The sequence below is a fragment of the Suncus etruscus genome, chromosome 9, assembly GCF_024139225.1.
Source record: "Suncus etruscus isolate mSunEtr1 chromosome 9, mSunEtr1.pri.cur, whole genome shotgun sequence".
Lineage (NCBI taxonomy): Eukaryota > Metazoa > Chordata > Mammalia > Eulipotyphla > Soricidae > Suncus > Suncus etruscus.
This window is the reverse complement of record NC_064856.1, coordinates 24,719,835-24,741,767: the sequence shown is the minus strand read 5'-3', so window position 1 is coordinate 24,741,767 and position 21,933 is coordinate 24,719,835. Positions and strand designations below refer to the sequence as shown.

The 21,933-nt window shown below is 53.3% G+C and overlaps 1 protein-coding gene across 2 annotated transcripts; it reads right to left on the bottom strand.

Moving 5' to 3' along the window:
* Window positions 1-729: 729 nt before the first annotated feature.
* Window positions 730-21,116, bottom strand: MYBL2 (MYB proto-oncogene like 2). 2 transcript variants are annotated; one of them, XM_049779201.1, is made up of 14 exons: window positions 21,097-21,116; window positions 17,424-17,517; window positions 14,456-14,527; window positions 13,553-13,645; window positions 13,246-13,466; window positions 10,705-10,867; window positions 8,905-9,198; window positions 7,629-8,021; window positions 5,730-5,869; window positions 4,414-4,513; window positions 3,169-3,282; window positions 2,474-2,578; window positions 1,379-1,534; window positions 730-1,096 (listed from the first exon to the last, which is right to left on the bottom strand). In XM_049779201.1, the coding sequence occupies exons 1-14, from the start codon at window positions 21,114-21,116 to the stop codon at window positions 968-970; spliced, it is 2,094 nt and encodes a 697-aa protein (XP_049635158.1). In that variant the 3' UTR covers window positions 730-967. The 2 variants fall into 2 exon arrangements, with proteins under 2 accessions (XP_049635158.1, XP_049635159.1); XM_049779202.1 differs by lacking the exon at window positions 14,456-14,527.
* Between the last annotated feature and the right edge of the window lie 817 nt (window positions 21,117-21,933).

Genomic DNA, 21,933 nt, shown 5'->3' with positions numbered 1-21,933 from the left:
CGAATCCCGGCATCCCATATGGTCCCCTGAACCTGCCAGGAGCGATTTCTGAGCATAGAGCCAAGTGTGACCCAAAAACAAAACAAAACAAAGAAATGGGTTGTAGTTGGGGGGTGGAGAATAATGGGGCACAGACTCAACACTGGTCTATACCAATTTCAATCATGTACCCCTTTCTAGCCATTGCCCCACCCCCAGGTAACCTTATCCCCTATCCTTGGGAGCTCATAGGGTTCCATGTTTAACAGGCCAGAGTTATACAGCAGGTAAGATGCTTACGTTGCTTATGGCAGACTTGGGGGTCAATTCCCCAGTACCATGACCAATCCCGGGGTCCACCAGAAATGATCCCTGAGCCAAGCTCTGAACTCGGTGTGACCAACACTCCAAAAAAACAGCACTCCAGTCCATCACCCAGACCTCCAACTGGTACTTGCCTCTCTACTCAACTTCCTTGCTTCCAGCCAGGGAAGTCACATGGTGAGAACAGTGAGAACAGCAGACTCCCTGTGGGTTTGTTTACCCATCCAGCTGGGGCTGACAAAGTGTCTTGACAGCAGCCAGAGCCCGGGCACCACCCAAGAGCACCCAGCCAAGAGAAGCAGCACTTTGGGGGACACCTCCAGTGAAGACAGCTGGTGTACTGTGCAGGGCAGTCCGGAGAACAGAGACAGGGGCATAGGGACAGAGATGAGTCCAGAGCAACAACACTAGGAAGAACATTTTATTCTCTGAAAATATGGGGTGTGGGTGTGTGGCCACATGCCATCAAAAAAGGGGACAGCCTGGATGGGACAGTCCTGCTGGAGCACCAGGTTCCACACCAAGGGAACCGGGGTGGGGGAGTCACGGGGACAGGAGCCAGATCCCATTCAGTCCCATCTGAGCATTCTGGCAGGCACCACCCATGTGTGGGCCCCCCTGTAAACATGAGTCAGGCTGTTGAGGGGGTTACACACTGGCAACTTCAGGATAAGATGAGGGTCCGGGAGGTGTGGTTGGGCTTCAAGCGGCCCAGTAGCTGCCGTGCCTTCTCCTGCATGAAGAGCTGGTCCTTGGTGCCACCGCAGGCCACCGTCTTCCAGGCACTGGTCATCTGTGAGGAGACACAGTGAGCACGCAAGCAGGGGACAGTACTACCCATAACCCCAGCAAGGCTGCCCAGGACAGGACACACTTCCAGGACCTTGCTCTCCTAATGGCCAGTCCCTCCTTCTATGGGCCACCGGGCCTACAGGCTGGAAGAGCACAGATAATGACCACCTGGGGACAGTAGCACCTAAACTAGCTAGCACAAGGGTACCTTGTGCCCTGCAGACTGATACCCTAAGGCAGGTTCACAGGGCCCTGCACAGTGGACTAGCGAGGCAATACTTACAGGCGCAGGGGTGGAAAGGCAACTTCGGGGCTTCAAGGTAGTCACAGGCTTCTCGGACTTGGCCTGCAGGAAGCCCTGGTTAAGTAGGCTGGTGTCCTCCTGAACGCCTGGCAGGGACAGGCTGAAGCCCGAAGAACTAAAGGGGCCGCCTGAAGGCTGAAATCAGAGCAAAACAAACACTGGAGAAATGGAGGGACACCACTCTGAGGTTGGAACTGCAGGAGACTCGGGTTCAGTCTAGTGAACATGGCCAGGGGCACAAAATATGACACTGGCTGACTGAGCACCAGTCATTCCGGCAGACCCTGGGCCACACAACCAGGACCCTAAAGGGGCCTTGGGGCGTAGCTTACCCTTATTTCAGGAACCATTCCCTGAACAGGAAGCTGGATCCCTCACCCCCGTCTCAGAGAAGGGAGTGCTGCTCTATAGTCTCTGGGGTACATCCTATGCACAATCAAAGGTAAGGGGATTCCCACAAGGAGTTGTCTGGCTTGGAGGCTCCAGGAAACACTAGGTGGCAGTGGCAGGCAGAAAGCTGCCTGCAGGGTCCTGGTCCTTTCTGGGGACCATTCACTGTACAACAAAGCTTGGGCACCCAGTCTGAGGCTGTTCTGAGGATGGGGGGCTGGGAGGATGCAGGACAGAGGGGACAGTCACACCGGCAAGGTCTGAAGGACAGCCCTGCCCTATAATCCCCTCCAGCCAGCTAGGGATCAGGTCAGTCAGGCTCCTGTGCCCTCCAGACATCCGCCAAGACCCTTGGCAAGGTCAGACACCCCCAGCCTGCAACTAAGTCCCCATCTACACAGATGTGTCAAGGCACAACCCCAACTCTCGGTCCTCCAGAGAATGCAAGGATAGTGCCAGCAAGCCTGGTCCTCACTTCCACTAACCCAGCAGAGACCCAGCAGCAGAACAGCTCCAGACAACAGCCTCCTTTCTTTCAGCTTTTGGGCCACAGCCTGCAAGCTCAGAAGCTAATCCTGCTATACTCAGGACTACCTAGTTCAAGAAGTGAACTCGGGCTTCCTGCAAGCCCCCACCCAGAGTCTGGGAGTGCCCGCAAGACAGCAGCCACCCACAGCCCATTACCAGGGAGTACGCCTTGGGCAGCGGGGACACCAAGAGCTTCATGTCCTCGTCCACGATGTCCAGGGCCAGAGACTTGCGCACCTTCTTGATGGGGCTCCGGCGTAGCTGGGCAAGGGGGAAAAAAGGGAGGGTCAGGGTGCCCAGGCACTATGACCAGACACCCCAGCAGAGACACGGGCACAAACACCCACAGACAAGCCTCTGCCTTTGCAGACGGAACAAGCACAGTCCGTCCCTCTGACTCAAACTCCCCTTGATTAATCATCCCTGCAGACCAATGACACAAGACACATCTTCCTTCCCAAGGGCCCAGTATAAGCCACACGCCCTGGCCTATGCCACCTAGGCTCCAGGACTAGGGAGATCTGGTGCTAACAGTCCCCAAGTCTGCAGTGTCCCCCAAACCAGTGTGCCTTGCTTACAGTGTCAGACACAGGACAGGATGGCGTGGGCAGCCCGTGTCCTTCCCTGGCAGCTTACTTCCCAGGCCTGTATCCACCGCCTGACTCACCGACTGACACCAGGATTTCTATGGTGTCCTTGCTGTAGAGATGTCACCTACCTTCTCTCATCAACGTACGCCTGGTGCTCCAACTCCCGGAGAAGTGATGGGCTCCCATCGCTGCTCCGTCCAACCCCTAACTTTCCTTTGGCTATATTCAACCCTCCAGCACCTCCCCTCAGGCCCTGCTCACCCCCATCTTTCTCTTCTGCTTCTCCAGCCTCAGGTCGTCCTCGATGATCAGTTCCACGCCAGCCTCAGAGCGTAGCACCTCTCGCAAGTCCTCCTCTAGGTGCGGGGTCTGTGGCTATGGGCGGTTGGGACGCATGAGGCTCCACACTGGCCGGGCCACAGTGACTAACCCTGACCATGCATGGCCATGCCCATCCCCACAGGAGGCAGACACCCAGGTAAGGAAGCCTGAGTAGCAGCAGGGACAGTGCAGGGATCCTCAAAAGCCCCCCAGATACTTTCAAGCTGCCCAGTGACACTGGCTGAGCTGAACAAGCCCTGTTACAGCCAACAGGCAGGCGTTTCAGGCCACACATTTATACATGTCTGTGCAGACACACTCAAACATAGACACACTGATAAACACATATACATGTTGACACACTAACTCGAATGCACTGACATTAATACCGACACATTAACATATAGGCACACATACAGATGCAGACACACATATATGCTGCCCTGCCATCTTCTCCTTGAAGACTGAGCAGGGAGGAGGGGGAGTGTCCCTAATATTCAGAGAAAGCACCCAGATGTGGCTCTTCTTTCTAGAAAATGAACTTGTACACCAAACTCTGGTACCCCACCCCAGTCAGGAACTAGGACAAGGGGACAAGGGGTCACTATTGAGCAGAAACCCGAAATGGCCATCCAGGTTTGGTCAAGAACCAGGGACTGAAAAGATAGTATTTCTGGGAGGGTGTTAACCAACTGTAGGTTCAACCCTCAACAACACAAGAGGGTCCTGAGTCCTGCCAGGAATGATTCCCAAGTGCAGAGCCAAGAGTAAGCCCTGGGCACTGTCAGGCATGACCCCAAAACAAAAACAAATAAAAACTTGGAAAAATCAGTGTCATAGCACACAATGGTCTTAGGGGTCCCCTTCCAGCACCCACCCTTCTTCCCAGCACCTAATTTCTGTGTGCAATGGTGCAGAATGAGTGTGTGCTCGCACCCACACCCACACCCACACACACACCCGACCCCACTCCCACTGGGTGCTCAGAAAATGATTGAGATACAGGCTCAGTCTCCCTGGGCCTGGGGGTCTTATCCCCTGCACCACACAGTCCCCATAGCACTGCAGATGTACTTCACCCCTCAGAAAGCCTCAAAGTTCATTGGCAACCTCTCAGTGGAAAATCAAGACCTGGAACCCCTCAGAAGCCAGAAGCATCCTGAACCCCAGTCCCTGCTCACGTACCAAGGGCTTCAGTGGTCCATACTTCTCCAGTGCGTTCTTGAAGGGGGTGGGAGTGTGTGGAGTATTATCCATGGAGTACTTCTGATCTGGGGTCACAAACCTGCAGTCGGGGCAGGGGGCAGGATCCAGCTGTCATAACTCCCCACCCAGGAGGGCCCTAATCAGGGATTAAGAAGCAGGAAGGAACAGGAAGGGGTGGAAGAGGGCTGGAGGGCAGAGGCTGAGAATGTCTCTGGAACCAGGCCTTTTCCTCTAAGGAAGGACACACACATATGCAGACACACTAACACACTGGGGCCCAGACATGTGCTAAACACTCCCTCTCCCAGAGTGATAGCATGTATAGCAGATAGGGAGTTTGCTTTGCATTCACACCAGGTGACCTGGGTTGGATCTTCTAGCACTCCATCTGGTTCCCTGAGCTTCCTGAGAGCAGAGCCAGGAGCAATGCTGGGTGTGGCCTCCGAAAACAAAAAGATCAATCAAAAAACAGGGGCTGGTGGTGTGGTGGTTCTAGAGGTAAGGTGCCTGCCTTGTCTGACAGACCACGGTTAGTTCCCCTGGCATTCCATAGGGTCCCCCCAAGCCAGAAGCGAATTCTGAGCTCATAGCCAAGAGTAACCCCTGAGGGTCACAGGGTGTGGCCCAAAAACAAAACAAAACAAAACAGAGGCCAAAGAGATAATACAGTGGCTAAAGCACTTTCATTGCAGGTAGTGGAACTAGGGTTCACTCCCAGATACCCAAAGTCCACTAGGCATAGACCCTGTGCGCAGAGCCCTGAGCACCACCCCAAAAAATAAATACCCCCTCACCCCTAAACAATAAGACTGGGGGAAAGCCTTGGCAGTTAGAAAACAATGAGAGATGTGTATCAGAGAAGACACACACAGGTTTATGTGGATGTGGCCCATGGGAGTGGCTAGGGAAAGGGAGAGGCACACACCAGAGGGAATGGAGATTTCAGGTACCAGCTGACTCTAATGGGACCCAAATCCCCTTCCTTGAGGCCATCAAACCCCAGTAGACATGAAGTACTGAGGTGATCAGAAGTGGTGAGGAACACCCCCAAGTAATCGGGAGTGTGAGTGACCCCTGAAGCCCCACCCAGTGTGACCATAAAACTCTCAGAACCACAGCAACAAATGAGTAAAAATGAGGGCAAAGGAGATGGAGGAATCAGAGGGTCACTGACCAAGCCAAGTATGGTGATCAGAGGGGAGGAGCCTGTCTTGAAACAAGGCTCAGGTTTTCTTCCAAAAATACCTTGTACCCAGCTCTTCAAGTCCTGCTAGGCCAGGAAGGGGTGCACTTACGCAGCATGTTTCTGATGCAAGGGTGTCTTATCTCGGTGTAGGGGTGTGGTGACCACCACCTTCTGGCTGCACATTGGGGTAGACGTCAGTGAGGGGCTCTCCAGCTCCAGTGCATCCTGCTTGTTCCAGAAGTTCAGAAACTGCCCAAGAAGGAAAACCAGGGGGACAGCTTGCATACATCTCACTCCAAGAATCCACAGTTCTGAGTATGTCCTCATCATACCTTCTTGGAATAAGCCAGCCAAGAGGATCCAGAGTGATAGTACAGAGTGGATAGAGCACTTGCCTTGCATGTGGCCAACCTAGGTTTGATCCCTAGTATCTTACAAGGTCCCCAAGCCTGCCAGGAGTGATCCCTGGGCAAAGAGTCAGGAGTAAGCCCTGAGCATAGGCAGGTGAGTAGGAGGAGTGTGTCAGGAAAGTGGCTCCAAGAGCTGAAATTGCATGTATGCTGGCATGGGGAGTCCCAGGTTCAATCCCAGCACCACATGGCCCCCAACCACCACAAGCTACAGCCCCCAAAGCCAAAACGAGAAAAAATAAAATAAAAGGCTGAGACTTAGTGACTCCACTACTGAGCATTAAGTTGTAGAAGCACTGATGCCAACTTTCCTCCTGTCCAACCAAAGCCCACCCCCCCTACAGACTACTGCATAAGACTGTCCCTGTCCCTGACAGCTTCCACACCCTACAGCCCTGGCCACTACTGAGGCACCTCAGGATTGATTCCCTTTACCAGCCAACAGCAGCCTCTGGGGTCTGTGAGGCAGGGAAAAAAATAAACATGGCTGGAAAGAAACAGCATGAGACAGTTAACTTGCTCGCACATGACTACAAAATCTAAGACTCAGCACTTTATGGCCTGCCCTGGCAACTCCTGAGCACAGCACCAAGAAAGAACAACTGCCAGTACCATTATGACCCAAAATGAAGACAAAATCCTACGCAGCATTGATGATAGGACAGTTTGTCTCAGAGGTACAGTGCCATAACTGTACCTACCCTCACAGCCCCACCAGCCACCCTAAATTTCTAAGGGCCCCACCCATTACTCCTGGGACTCCAGAAGCCAGAACTCTGAGCGACTCTATCCTCTGAGAAAGGAAGCCCCACCCACACTATAATCACTTACCTCCTACACCAAGGGTCCCCAAACATGAGCTGGTATCCCACTGGCTACTTCCACTGACTGTAGCCCTGGCTACGGTCAACTGGCTTTTCTTCTTTTTGTCCCCACACTTGGGGGCGCTCAGGGGTTACTTCTGACAGGCTCAGAGAACCATATGGGAAGCCGGGAAATTGACCCCGGGTCTATCCCGGGTTGCCAAGTACAAGGCTAATAATGCTCTACCGCTGTGCTATTGCTCTGGCCCCAACCACGTAGCTCTTAACTCAGGTGCTGAGTCCTCTTTTCCATCCTAACCACTTGTCCCAGTCTGAGTCTCCATCTTTTAAAAGCCCTTCCTGAATCAACCTGCCAGGACTAAGGCACCCTGGAAGCCCCAGAAAACTCCACCTATTGACCAAACTCCTGTGGGTCTTTTCAGAGGTAAAATAGTAATAATGAGGGCCATAGCAATAGCGAGGCGGTAGGGTGGCTGACACAGGATGGACTGCGGTTCGATCCCTGACATTCCCAAGCCAGGAGCGATTTCTAAGCACAGAGCCAAGAGTAACCCCACCATCACTTTTTGGCCAAAAATCCAAAAGAAAAATAAATGCTATTAATGAAGTAGCTGAGGAGAGAAGGAAACACCATAAAGCAATAGAAGGAATGAATGACCCACCCCTACGTGGGAATTTAGTGATTCCTTAAGGAAATGTATGACCTGGGTCCCAGAGCATAGACGTGATGGGGGGTTGCCCCCGAGTACACCTGTCCTTTGGAGCACAACACACCTGGGAGGGTGAGAAGGGCAGAGCCTTGACGGGGGTGCTCTTGGGTGTAAGGCTGTTGCATGAGTCCAGGAAGGACAGGCCACTGTTCTCGGTCACTGGGGACAGGGCCACGCGCCGTTTCTTCTGCCGCTTGAGTACTGAGGGGGGCGTCCCGATGCCCAAGCCCCCCACATCAGTGCTAGGGGAGATGGGGATCAGCTCTCCCCGGCTGCTTCGGCTCAGGTCTGAGATGGTGTGTCCGTCTAGTCGGTACTCAGTGACGTTGGGTGCTGAGGTGGTGGGCGGGCAGCCTGGGGGAGCTTGAGATTCTAAGGGGCTGTCGCTGAGGCTGGTCTCCAACGACGGTTCCTCCGGGAGGTCGAATTTGCTCAGGTCGCACCAGGCATCCGGGTCCTGCCCAGAAAGAGAAAGATCAGGAATGACTGTACCACATTTGTTACAAATTAGTGGGTGATTCTGGAAAAGACATGGGGCCAGGATGGGGCTCTGCAGTACAGTGTCTGCCTTCTTGCACATGAGATCCTGATTTGCATCCCCGGTACTGAAGTAAAAGGAAAAGGTAGAATCAACTAGCAAGGAAAAGAGATCAAAGTCCCATCTCAGTCTTGCCCTCTCCTGGGGACACTTTGGGGGTCTGCTAATTGCAAACTTAACTGAACTCTCCTACTGGATAAATTGGACTCGAAAGATTGCTGAAAGGATTAGAGCACAGCTTTGCTGTGCTGGATCCCCAGCACCGCATGGGACCCCCAGCAGGGAGTAGTAATCAAAACACTTGAGTGTAGCCTCCCAAACCAACAAAAACTTGCAAGAGGGAAAAAAAAAAAAAAAAGACAAAGCATTGTGGCCAGTGGTGCAAGCCGTAGGGCGTTTGTTTGCCTTGCACATGCTAACCTAGGACAGATTGCAGTTCAATCCCCCAGCGTCCCATATGGTCCCCCAAGCCAGGAGTAATTTCTGAGTGCATAGCCAGGAGTAATCCCTGAGCATCACCGGGTGTGGCCCAAAAACAAAACAAAAAAAAACAAAAACAAAAAAAAAAACAAAAAAAGGCAAAGCATCATTCAGTGGCAGAGTATGAGACCCTGGGTTCAATCAAATGAGAGGAGTGGGGAGGAGGAGGAGCTGCATGGAAACTCTCCCATCTCAGAGCTCCCCAAGACTGATTGGATGCCGTTCAGCATTGGTCAGCAAACATAAAGAGGATGGCCTCCAAGCAGCACTGGGGGTGTGCACCAGAGACAGGAGGCCCAGGGCTCACATTGACCAACCTTACCGACTCAATCAAGTCCAGGGCTTCGGTGAAACTACTGGAGCCCATGGCAGGGACAAGAAGATTGGCCGCATCCACGACCCACTTGTAGGGTAGGTTGCCTTCCGACGAGGAGCCCTCTTCCTCCTCCTGCTTGGGGAAGGTATGCGAGGTTTCGGATGTCTGTGCTCCATCTAGCTCTGCAGAGGCAGTGTCCAGCTCCTGAGACAGCACAGCAGCCGTGGTGGCCTCTTCCTCGCTACTCTCCTCCTCTTTCATGGCAGGGAATGTGGGGGGACAGGAAGGCCCAGCACTGCCCTGCTGGAAACAGGCAAAGGGGTTGATTCTGGGATCTGCACCATGGCAGACTCTATAGCCCCAGGAACCCCGTTGAGAAAAGCAGAAGGCAAGTGGAAGGAAAACCTGTAAAACTTTCCCTGATTGAGCTTCAAAAATCATCACTAAAAGGGGCAGAGATATAGCACAGATGGTAAAGGACGTATGCCTTTCATACACCCAACCCAGATTCAACCCCCAGCTTCCACCAAGTACTGCCTGGAGTGATCCCTGAGTACAGAGTCAAAAGGAGTAATCCCTGAGAAAACTGATCCCTGAGTACAGAGTCAAAAGGAGTAATCCCTGAGAAAACTGATGGATGTAGTGCCAAACAAAATTTTAAAAAAAGGGGGAGGGGTCCTAAGGGAACCGGGGCTGGGGGACATCTTACTCGTAGTCATATGATGGCATACCACTCATGTGGTAATCACCAATCAGACAGACACACCACACTGCAGAAAATTGAGAAGGCTGGGAAGGAGCAATTGCAGCTGAGGTCAAGGCCAAGTCACCTTCCACAGAATCCTCCATCTTCCTTTTTTCCTGTGCTTGACCACTGAGCTACACCCTGATCCTGAATCCTCATTCTAGATTAATTTGCTCTGCCACCCTCACATGGGGGTAGATGTGTGCAAGTCTGTGGCAGGAAGCCAAGCCTTGGTAACAGTCTCACGGAGACCCTGGGGTAGGTGGGACTTGTGACATTGCTATGGATAAGATGTGAAGGCAGAGTGAGTGTGGGATGAGAAGGCACCAGGTCAACAGGGTTAAAAAATGATGTGTCCGGTCTGGGGCTATAGCACAGCAGTAGGTCATTTGCCTGGCTTGCGGCAGAGATCCAGGACAAATCTGGTTCAATCCCGGGCATTCCATATGGTCCCCCTGGCCAGGAGCAATTTCTGAGCACATAGCCAGAAGTAAACCCTGATCGTCACTGGGTGTGCCCCCCAAAAAAAGATGATAATGTGGATTTGACTCACAGCATCCCTTATAGTCCCCCAAGTACCTCCAAGAGTATTCCCTGAGAACAGAGCCACTGAGCATACCTGATGTGCAGCTTCCTACCCCTACCCCCTCCAAAATAAAAAACACTAAAGCAAAATAAGGTAAAAAGCAAGATGTGACTCAAAAGCCAAAACAAGCAAGCAAAAGGTGATGGCCCAGAGCCAGAGTCGAACAGTAAGTAATCTGCACCGGACCTGGCACCAGATGGTTCCCCGTGCATGAAGCCCAGGAGTAGTAGTCCCTTTTATATTTTTTAAATTTTGGGTTACACCTGGAAAAGCTCAGGGCTCCTTATTCTGTACTCAGGAATCACTGCTGACAATGCTCAGATGACCATAAGGGATGCTGGGGACCAAAACCAGGTCTACTGCGTGCATGGCAAGCTTCCTATCTGCTGTGCTAACTCTGGGCCCCTCCTACAACCCGCCAAAACTAAAACAAGACCCCAGCGCAGTCTTAGCACGCTGGCAAGCAGCCACTCACCTGGCCTTCTGGGGGCCGGGGGCCCTGGCAGCCGTCCTTGTCCTCCAGCTCCAGCAGCAAGTACACGGGGTGTCTGCGGTCCTTGGACTCGCTCAGGAAGCCCCCAGTGTCCACCTTCCTCTTGATGGTGGAGTTCCAGTGATTCTTCACAGCATTGTCAGTCCTGTAGGGGCCAAGGAAACACTGAACCCATACCAAGTCTGAGGATGACCCACACTTACTAGCCTCCCTAAATTTGGCTGCCAAAGGATAATAGTGCAGACCTGAATTTAGGAAGCAGATCATTTCTGGGAGTAACTCTGACTAGCTGTGCACGAAGGAGGCCCAGGTTCAATTCTGATATCACATGATCCCTCCAGCAGAGCCAGGAGTAGCCCCTGAGCACCACCAGGTGTGGCCCCCCCCCCAATAAGTAAATAGGATTTCATTGTGGGGTTGGGTCACACCTGGTCGCACTCAGGGGTTACTCCTGGCTCTGCACTCAGAGACTGCTCCAGACAGGCTTGGGGGACTATTTGGGATGCTGGGAATCAAACCGGGGTCCATCATGGGTTGGCCACTTGCAAGGCAAATGCCCTACTGCTGTGCTACTACTCCGGCCGTAAAAAGGATTTTTTTTTAAAAAGGGCCAGAGTGATAGCATAGCAGATGGAGCATTTACCTTGCATGCAGTTGATCAAATTTTGACCCACAGCATCCCATATAGTTCTTAAGCGCCTCCAAGAATGATTCCTGAGCATAGACAGAGCCAGAAATAACAACAAAGCACTGCTAGATGTGCATCTTCCTGTCCCCACTCCACAAAAAAAGCAAGTAAAATAAAATAAGCTGGGGCCGGAGAGATAGCACAGCGGTAGGCCGAATGGTGGTTCAAATCCTGGCATCCCATATGGTACCCAGAGCTCGCCAGGAGCGATCTCTGAGTGCAGAACCAGGATTAACTCCTGAGCGCCTCCGGGTGTGACCCAAAAACAAAATTAAAAAAAAAAAAAAAGCTAACAAGTTAAAGAATGGGGTTCTGGGGCCAGAGTGATAGCACAGCGGTAGGCCGAATGGTGGTTCAAATCCGCATCCCATATGGTACCCAGAGCTCGCCAGGAGCGATCTCTGAGTGCAGAACCAGGATTAACTCCTGAGCGCCTCCGGGTGTGACCCAAAAACAAAATTAAAAAAAAAAAAAAAGAACAAGTCTGGGGCCAGAGTGATAGCACAGCGGTAAGGCATTTGCCTTGCATGCTGCTGACTCGGGACAGACCCGGGTTCGATTCCCAGCATCCCTTATAGTCTCCCAAGCCTGCCAGATGTGGCCCAGAAACAAACAAACAAAAAGTATAGGGGTCCTATATATAGTAGTAATGTGGACAGGATGCTTGCCTTGCACATGGCAAACCCAGGTATGATGATCTTTGATACCCTATATAGGGCCCTGAGCCACCACTACCCCCAACCCACCCAAATATTCCCTGATAAGTCCTGACCACCACCAGGTGTAGCTTTAAATAAAACAAAAGAAAAGTTTAAGGACAGGGGCTGAAGAGAGGTACAGAAGGTAAGGAACTTGCCTTGCATACAGCCAACCCAGATTCAGTCCCCAGCATGCCACATGATCCCCGGAGCCTGCCAAGAGTGATGCCTGAGCAGAAAACCTCCAGTAACCCCTAGTAACCTCTGAATACTACCAGCAGTGGCCCAAGAAAGAGGGATCAGGACATACAGTCAACTTAGGCAGCTGGGTGTTATCCCAGGAAGGTTCTAGCAACAAGGGAGTCACAGGCTCATGGGAGGAGACCCAGTGGGAATCTGAACAGGTGAAGCCAAGAGCCAAGCAAGGCCGGGCCAGACTAGACTTGACCTCCCACCTCCCGCCAGGAGGGCAAGCTCCGGTAAAGCCGAGGCCAGGTTTGCCAACAGGCAAGAGCAGGAATGATGCACAAGAACAAAAACTCAGGGCAGAGGGCGGAGAGATAGCATGGAGGAAAAGCGTTTGCCTTGCATGCAGAAAGACGGTGGTTCAAATCCTGGCATCCCATATGGTCCCCCGAGCCTGCCAGGAGCAATTTCTGAACGTAGAGCCAGGAGTAACCTGAGTGCTGCCGGGTGTGACCCAAAAACTGAGCCAAGAGTTCCTAGCTCCCCAAAGCCCACCCAATCCTCAGACCTGCCAGAAAGAGTCAAGAGTCACGGTGCCTTCTGGAAAAGATGAGTCAGTCCAGAGACACACCAGACTCAGAACCTATATCTGGGGGCCAGGATAAAAGCGCAGCGGTAAGGTGTTTGCCTTGCACACTGCTAACCCGGGACAGACCCAAGTTTGATCCCTGGTATCCCATATGGTCCCCAAGCCTGCCAGGAACGAATTCTGAGCGGAGTCAACAGTAACCTTGAGCACTGCCTGGTGTGAGCCTCCCCCAAAAAACTCAGACCCTCTACCTGAGCCTGAGCATCTACCCCCCACCAAAACACAGGGTAGATTGTGCCCTGGAAAGGTACCAGCAGCTTATCCCAAAACCCCGCCCATCACCCCACCCTGCAGCACTTCACCTGCCAGGCAGCATCTTGGCAATCTCAGCCCAGCGGTTGCCCAGCACTTTGTGGGCCTGGCAGATGATGCGGTCCTCCTCCTCCGTCCAGCAGGACTTCTTCACCTCGGGATTGAGATGGTTGTGCCAGCGCTCCCGGCACTGCTTCCCCAGCCGGCCCTTCAGGTGCTTGGCGATGAGCGTCCACTGCTTCGTGCCATACTTCTTAACCAGCTCAATAACCTGGGAGCGAGCCACCGTTGAAGAAGTCAGCAGAACTGGGGCCTGCAGCCTCAGCCAACCAGGCGCCCAGCACCTCCTTGGCCTACCTTCTGGTCTTCCTCTTTGGTCCATGGCCCCTTGACCAGGTCTGGATTCAGGACCCGCAGCCACCGATACTGGCACTGCTGGTCAGTGCGGTTCTGCAGGGAAAAAAGGCTTCCTGGGGTGCCAGGTTGAGGGACAAGGCAGGGGTAGAGGTAACCTGACAGGTTCTTTTCTCACCCCACACACCACTACACCCAGGGTTAGAACATGGGGCTCGGGGCCGGGCGGTGGCGCTAAAGGTAAGGTGCCTGCCTTGCCTGCGCTAGCCTTGGATGAACCGCGGTTCGATCCCCCGGTGTCCCATATGGTCCCCCAAGCCAGGAACAACTTCTGAGCACATAGCCAGGAGTAACCCCTGAGCGTTAATGGGTGTGGCCCAAAACCCAAAAAAAAAAAAAAAAAGACCATGGGGCTCCCCCACACCCTAACACCGAGGGCCTGATGAGAATTTGTAATGCTCCCACCCAAAAATAAAAGTGTGCAGGGTAATTTACGTCAAGGACAAAAAAGAGGCTAAAGGACACAGGAGACAAGGCCAGCAGCAGTTCTGCCCATTCCCATCCCCCTCAGTGAACATCTGTGGGGTGGGGGAATTCCCAGGAGGGGTCCTATTTCCCCTCAGCTTCAGCATTAGGGCAGAGCAACCAACATCACAAGCTCAAGAGCAGGAAGAAATGCAAATCCTATAGAGCAGGAAGAGATTCAAATACCTAGAGGTATAGGCTCATAGGCCTTGAGGTGAAGACCAGGACAGAGGCTGGGCTCTGGGGGTGCTGCCAAATTCACTTTGGGGACCAAGGTCCAGGGAAGGTATAGGGTATGGGGTTCTTTATGCTGGGGGGGGGGGAACCTCCCTTTTCACCCACACCAGGCCCCTAAACAAGGGCACACAGCACCACACTCACAGGGAAGTGGCTGGCCAGAAACTTCCAGTCTTGCTGCCCAAACTGCCTCACCAGGGTCCTCAGCTGTTCATCCTGCAGGAAAGACACAGGTCTCAGCTCAGAGCCCTTCCCAAGGGGCCAGCCTCGCCCAGCTGGTGGTTCAGTAGACCAGAGAGCTTGGGCCACTGGCTGGCTACTCCAACTGCCATGGCCCAACCTCAGAGGCTCCATCCAGAGGGAGGAAGAATGAACAGATCCCAGAACTAGTCAGACACCAGCACTGGAGGGGGGGGGGGGGGGAAACGGACACAAAGATTCAGAGAGACAAAGAAACAGACTCAGGTTCTAGAGATGCCAATACAGTGGGAGAAGAGTGTCAGTGATATGGGAGGAGGTGGACAAGGCCATGGCCACTGAAGTCTGATCTCATGTGACTCTGGGTATCCAGGTCCCTCTTACCTTGTTTTAAGGCCCACCTGGATAAGTTAAAGCAATAGGGCAGGAAGAAGACAAAGATCATGATAGGTAACCAGTTCACAGATGGTCAAGATACAGCACTGGAGAAACTATAGAGTGATACCAGTGGAGAGAGCACTTGCCTTGCATGTAATCAAATTAGGTTCTATCCATGGCATTCCATATGATCCCCAGAGTACTACCAGGAATAATTCCTGAGCACAGAATCAGGAGTAGCCCCTGGCAGGTGTGACCCAAAAGGAGTCACTCTGGAGTCGGGAGGCACAGGAAGAAAGGGCAGTGAGATAGCCATGTCTATTAGAACAGTCCCCTCAAAGCATCAAGGTCAGCCACAGAGCTTAGCACTCAAGAGTGAAACTCAAGACACTGGAAGTGAGCTGAAGGCACAAAGGTAGGTGCGAGAAAAAAAAAGACATGCAGCAAGGCAGTTTGGGCTCAACCAGAATGTTCTCTTGCTCAGTGATGTGGGTGGCTTCGGGTTAATGATGGAAGCTCACTGGACAGCACTTCAAATGGCTACACCTGACAGTATAGAGAGAATTACTCCATCAAACTGAGTCTTTTTTGTTTGTTTTGGTTGTTTTTGAGCCATACCTGATGGTGCTCAGAGTGAGTCCAGGTTTGGTGCTGTCCCTGGAGGTACTGACTGGGTTTACCATGAGGTGCCGGAGATCAAGAGATCTCCCAGATACAAGCATGTGCTCCAGGCCCCAAATAAATGATTAACTTCATGCTATAGACGTGTATATATGCAGTGTGTGTGTATACACACATTTAAAATTGTGGGGCCTTGGAGGCCAAAGTAATAATCAGTGGGAGCAGGTAGAGCTCCAGTAACTTGTTGCCTTGCATGCCACTGAGTTTGATCCCTGACATCCCATATGGTTTCCAAGTATTGCCAGGAGTGCAGTCAGGAGTAACCCTGACCATCACTGCGTGTGGCTCCAAAACCAGACCAAAACAAACTGCCTGGTAGTTTGCCCTGCTCAGTCAGGCATACTCTCAGCCTTTGCGATCTGGTCCCAAACATTCATTCTTCCCTATGAATGCTCCCATCAGGGATCCTCCTTCCCAGCCAAAAGGCAGCTTCTCTGACTCTATCCATCTACAGTTTACTTCCTATTCACTAGTTCTGGGGGACATGGAGTACCTACTGTGCTCATAGTCTGGTTGTAGCCCACAGGCTTCTCCCCTGGAAACCTGGCCGTGTAGCAGAGACTTGAAGGTGAGTTATTTGGGCCCGGTGCTTCTGGTCAGTGACATCCATAGGGCTGGGCATGGGGACCACGCAAACCAGGTGTGACACAGACTTCAAGCAGGGAAGAGGAGACTAATAGTCCATTCCCAGATCCTCATTGCTAATCTGACTTCCTGTTAGCAGTCATGCTGATTGATTCCAATCAGTGACCTCTCCCACAATACCCAGTACCTCCCATGTGCTAGGAGAGCCTTGGGCCACACAGGACCTTTAAGAGGCTAGATGTCAGGCAGTGCTGGCGCCTTATCTCTCCAGCCCATGCAGAGCACAGCTCTAGGGACAAGCACCTATTTTTCTTCTAGGTCCACAAGAGCCAAATACCATGCCTGGTCCTCCACAAGAGAAAAGAAAACATGAGTACTACTAAGAAGCAGTATCTTCAGGGCCGGAGAGACAGCACAGCGGTAGGGCATTTGCCTTGCATGCAGAAGGACGGTGGTTCAAATCCCGGCATCCCATATGGTCCCCGAGCCTGACAGGAGCGATTTCTGGGGCCCCAGAAACTTTAAAAAGGAACAAGCTCAGGGGCTGGCGAGGTGGCACTAGAGGTAAGGTGTCTGCCTTGCAAGCGCTAACCAAGGAAAGATCACGACCACGGTTCGATCCCGATCCCCCAGCGTCCCATATGGTCCCCCAAGCCAGGGGCAATTTCTGAGCGCTTAGCCAGGAGTAACCCCTGAGCATCAAACGGGTGTGGCCCAAAAAACAAACAAACATAAAAAGCTCAATTTAGGTCTAGGTGATGGCTCAAAAGATATATACAGGTGCTCTAGGTTCAATTCCTAGCACAAGTGGCCTCAAAACTCAGGGCTGCAGAGAGAGAGAACGGCAGTAGGGCATTTGCCTTGCACAGGCGGACCCAGGACAGACCCAGGTTTGATTCCAGGCATCCCAGATGGTCCCCCGAGCCTGCCAGGAGCAATTTCTGAGTGTAGAGCCAGGAGTAACCCTTGAGTACCGCCAGGTGTGACCTCCTCCTCCTCCCAGAAAAAGTGACCTTTCAAAACAAAACTAAAAATTCAACCAACATTCTCAAAGTAGATAGACCACACCCACTCCCAGGAGTCATAACCACCCTAAGGTCTGAGATATACACCCAAAGTCCCCAAGTCTGCTTCAGAGACACAGATAAACTACTTGATTCTTTCACTGTCCTACCATGTGCCCCACTAGGAGACACCCCGGGCTTAATTTCTGGGGGTACTCCCAGTCTGCAACTGCCACCACCCCTGGAACTGCTTTTGAATCACTCACCTCCTCCTGTGTCCATTTGACCTTGCACTTGCTGTCCCTCTGCTCAGGCACATCAGAATCCGTGTCCTGGTAGTGTAGCTCATCCAACTCCTCACTGCAGTGTGGGTGGAGAGAGGAAGTAAAAGATGAGTCTCGGGCCCGGAGAGATAACACAGAGGCGTTTGCCTTGCAAGCAGTCGATCCAGGACCAAAGGTGGTTGGTTCGAATCCCCGTGTCCCATATGGTCCCCCGTACCTGCCCGCAGCTATTTCTGAGCAGACAGCCAGGAGTAACACCTGAGCAACGAGTGTGGCCCCCCCAAAAAAAAAAAAAAAAAAGATGAGTCTCCAGGGCAGATGGCAGGCAGTGTGGCCATCTTCGGGAAAAGGTTTGGGGAAGGCAGGCTTTTAAACTCCTGCTCTGAAAAGCTGCTTCAACCTCTTTTCATATTACAACTAGGCTATAGCTACTTTTTGTTTGGGGGCCAAACCAGGCTCTATACTCAGGGATCAATTCTTGTGGAGCTCAGGGGACCAAAAGAAATAGCTCTGCCTGCTGTACTATCTCTATGGCCCCATGGTAGGGCTAATTTTCTTGATTTTTTATTTATTTTCAGAACAATCTAGAGCCTCAAAAGCTAAAAGAGGGGGAGTAGAGAGCAAGTGCAGCAGGCAGGATGTTTGCCTTGCATATCTGGGTTCAATCCCTAGTATCTCACTGTGGGTATCCCCTCCCCCAACTTATTTATCCCACCTGAATGATCAGAACTGCCCACACCTGGAATGGTCGGGCAGAGGAGTCTGCATGGGGGGAGAGAATGAGGGTAAGGAGTTAGAGAAGTGTATGAAAGGCATCATTATCAGAGATTCAGCATTAGCAATTGAGCATCATTAAGCAGCAGCAGCAGCATCACCAAAGGGAGTTAGTCAGCCTGGAGGCCAGTTAGGAAGCCTGGAAAAAGCAGCTGAAAGGGAGACAGAGGCCAAGAGAGCCAGCGGGAGTAGAGAAGTAGCTGCTAGGAAAAGGCTTAGTATGTGAGGAGGTGTACATGGCAGTAGGACTGTGAAATAAAGCTGGCTGACTCCTGGAACTTCATCTGACTGCTTTAAGAAGCTCTCCGCCTTCACCCTGCCAAACCATAGAGGCTGTGGGAGCCAAGTGGAGCCCAGAAAGGCTTCACCATCCCCACACCAACTCTAGGACTCTCTAATTTATATTAAGACAACATCCCACCACTGGGGGTGATACAAAACCTCCTAAACAAAACAAAGAGCTACATGAGGGCTGAAGAAATAGGATGGGGGCTAAGGCACTTAACCCTTCATGTAGCTGATCCCAATCCTGTCACTACATAATTCCTGGAACACAGCAGGGGTGAACCCTGATCACCCAGTTTGACAAGGCCCCAAAACCAAAAATAATTAGAGCTGCCAAGAAAGGAGTTAAAAAGGGCCAGTTGCAGAACATTTGCCTTGCATGATACAGACCTGGATTCAATCCCAGGTGTTCCATATGGTCCAGTTCCCCAAGCCCACCTTAGTGCAGAATCAAGAGTAATCCCTGAGTACCACAGGTATGATATCCCACACACACAGAGGAGCCAGTAAAGATGGTGCAAAGGGCTAAACACAAAGACTGAGAGAAACCTGGTTTAATCCCCAGCACATATGTACATGTGTAAAATATTGCATTCAACTGGCACTACAAAGAAAAAGTCATAAAAATATAGTCAGGGGCCAGAGAGATAGCATGGAGGTAAGGCGTTTGCCTTTCATGCAGGAGGTCATCGGTTCAAATCCGGGTGTCCCATATGGTCCCCCGTGCCTGCCAGGAGCAATTTCTGAGCCTGGAGCCAGGAATAATCTCTGAGCACTGCTGGGTGTGACCCAAAAACCACAAAAAAAAAAAAAAAAAAAGCTCCTGCTATACAGGTGTGCCCATCATGTTGTGTCCACAAATGCATTCCTAAGTCAGGCTTGTTGTCAGACCCATTGCAAACAGCAGGACTCATCCTCTCTCCAGAAGTTGTCAATTCTAGGAATCCAGGAAAGGCTCTCCAACCTAGAGACACCTGGCCAGGGAGATAGCTCAAAGGGCTGAATAAGTGCAAAAGGCCCATTTGGTTCGCAGGCATTCAACAGTCCCCTGAGCATGGCTCAAAACCCAGTCCCTCACCCCCCCCCCCAAAAAAAAAACAGAATGCAGACACTTCATTAAGGGCAGAGTGCTGGCATGCCACATCAGGGCCTTAAAATGTTTACTCAGAGATCTGAGCAACAGTACAGATGTCAGGGTGTTTGCCTCCCCCAAAATGTCCCCCTCCCCACTCAGCCCTAGGGTGATCCCAGAATGTGGAGACAGGAAATCAGCCCTGAGCACAGCTGGGAGTGGCCCAAACCCTCCATCCCAAAACACCATTTGCTGGGGGTGGGGGGGAGGGAGGGCGTTGAGATGACTCAAAAAGCTACTTTGCAAGGGGAGGTGGGTGTCTGATCCCCAAGCACTGCCAGAAGCTACCCTATGAGCACCACCAGATGAGGGCCCCAAACCAAAAGAAAATAAAAGGTAAGCCCAATTGGCCCCAGGACCTTTCTGATAAAAAAATAAATAAAAAAAATAACCATCTGCAGCTGCAGTTTCCAGGGACAGAGGCTCAGTACACATGCCTTCAGGACTAACAATGCCGTTAGCACTGTGAGCAATGCTGAGATGGGTGAACCCCGAGAACGCAGCCCAGCCAGCAAGCTTCACGTAATCTCCATCGGACAGGGGGGCAAAGCGAAACCCACAGAGCCCGACTCATTTGCCGCCAAGTCCACGGAGCAGCAAACAAGCACCCCACACACTCTGGGAGTCTGGGGGGAGGGCTGAGTCGGAAAGAGCAGGAAGCAGAGGGGAGGGTGCACAGGAGAATTTCGGCCAGGGGCCTCGGAAGAGATGAGGTGGGAGCCGGGGTGCCACCCGCCAAAAACTCCACGGCAAAGTCTGACTCGTGTCTTCCCTTCCACGCTCAACCTCCTGTAGGTAGCAAAGTGCTCTGGGGTGCAGGGCAGGGCCTCCTCCTGGTCCCAAACCCCCTGAACTAGCTGCATCGCTCCAACGAGCGGCCCTCACGTCCGATCCCGGCTGCCCCCCGAGTCTTCCGAGTAGGGCAAGAACCTCACCAGGATCCCGGATCGGAACCCCGTCCTTTGTGGACAAAGACCTCCCCTCCCCCAGCAATTTCTCCAGCGGGGTTGGGGGGTAAATGGGGCAGGGGTGCTGCCCCGAAACTGCACGTCCAGCAAACCCAAAAAGCTGCAACCTGGTGTCCTCCTCCAGGACAGCGACCCCTTCCCGAGTTGGGGGTTCGCCTCCCGCCCCGGCCAAGGCCCTGCCAGCTGACACCGCGTCCCACCCCCACCCCGAGCTTGGGCGGGAGACCACAGGCCAGCATGCAGGCCCGGGTCCGAGTGCCGGGAGCTCCCATCCAGGCCTTGGGGCCCAGCGGGCCCAGGAGATGGAAGCGGGGGGCCGGCGCGAGGGTCCCCCGAGACCACCCCCCACCCTGGGCTCGGCGCGCGCGGGCCAGGACACAGCCCTTCCTGCCCGCCGGAGCCGGCTCCGGGCTTCTCGTCCCCGGCCCGGGCGAGGAGGCCTCCGAGGGGCCCCGGGGGAGCGGGGGCCCGAAGCCGCCCGAGCCGGGCTGCTCACCCGCGCGTCCGCCGAGACATCCCCCCCGGCCCGGGCCGCGCCGCGCTCGGGGGCCGGCCGGCTGAGCCCGGGGCGGGAGCCGGGCCGGGGCCAGCGCGCGGGCTGCTTCGGCCGCTCCGGGGCCCGGAGCCGCTCGGGGAAGCGTCAGCGTGGCCCAGAGTGCCGCCGCCGCCGCCGCCACCGCCGCCGCGCGCACAAGCACTTTCCTATCTCCCGCCAAGCGCGTCGGCGCCGCCCGAACCTGGCGCGCAGACGGACGGGCGGGCGCGGGGCGGGGCTGGGGCGGGACCTCGCGTTGTGGGCGTGGTTTGCGTATGGGGCGGGGCGAGCGGCCGCCAGTCTTGGGCCAGCCTAGTCTGGTAGATTGCACGCTACCAGGTGTAGCCTATCCCGAGCCGCCCTAGGAAAGCCGTGCTGCTGCCGCCGGAGAGCTAGCACAGCGCTAGGGCGTTTGCCTAGCACGCCGCCGATGCAGGACGGAATGGTTCGAATCCCGGCATCCCCTATGGTTCCCACCCACACCCGTGCCTGCCAGGAGCGATTTCTGAGCAGTCAGGAATAACCCCCCCCCAAAAAATATATATATATAAAGAAAAAGAAAAGTTCAGGATAGACACAGGCTCAGAGTAAAGTGATAAAAATAATCATACAAGCCACTGGAAAACAAAAAAGCTGGAAACAGCCATGCTCATACCTGGCAAGCATACGAACCGGGACAGACGGTGGTTCGAATCCCAGCATTCCATATAGTCCTCCCAGGGCCTGCCAGGAGCGATTTCTGAGTGCAGAGCCAGGAGTAACCCCTGAGCCCCACCGGGTGTGACCCCGGAAGCCGAC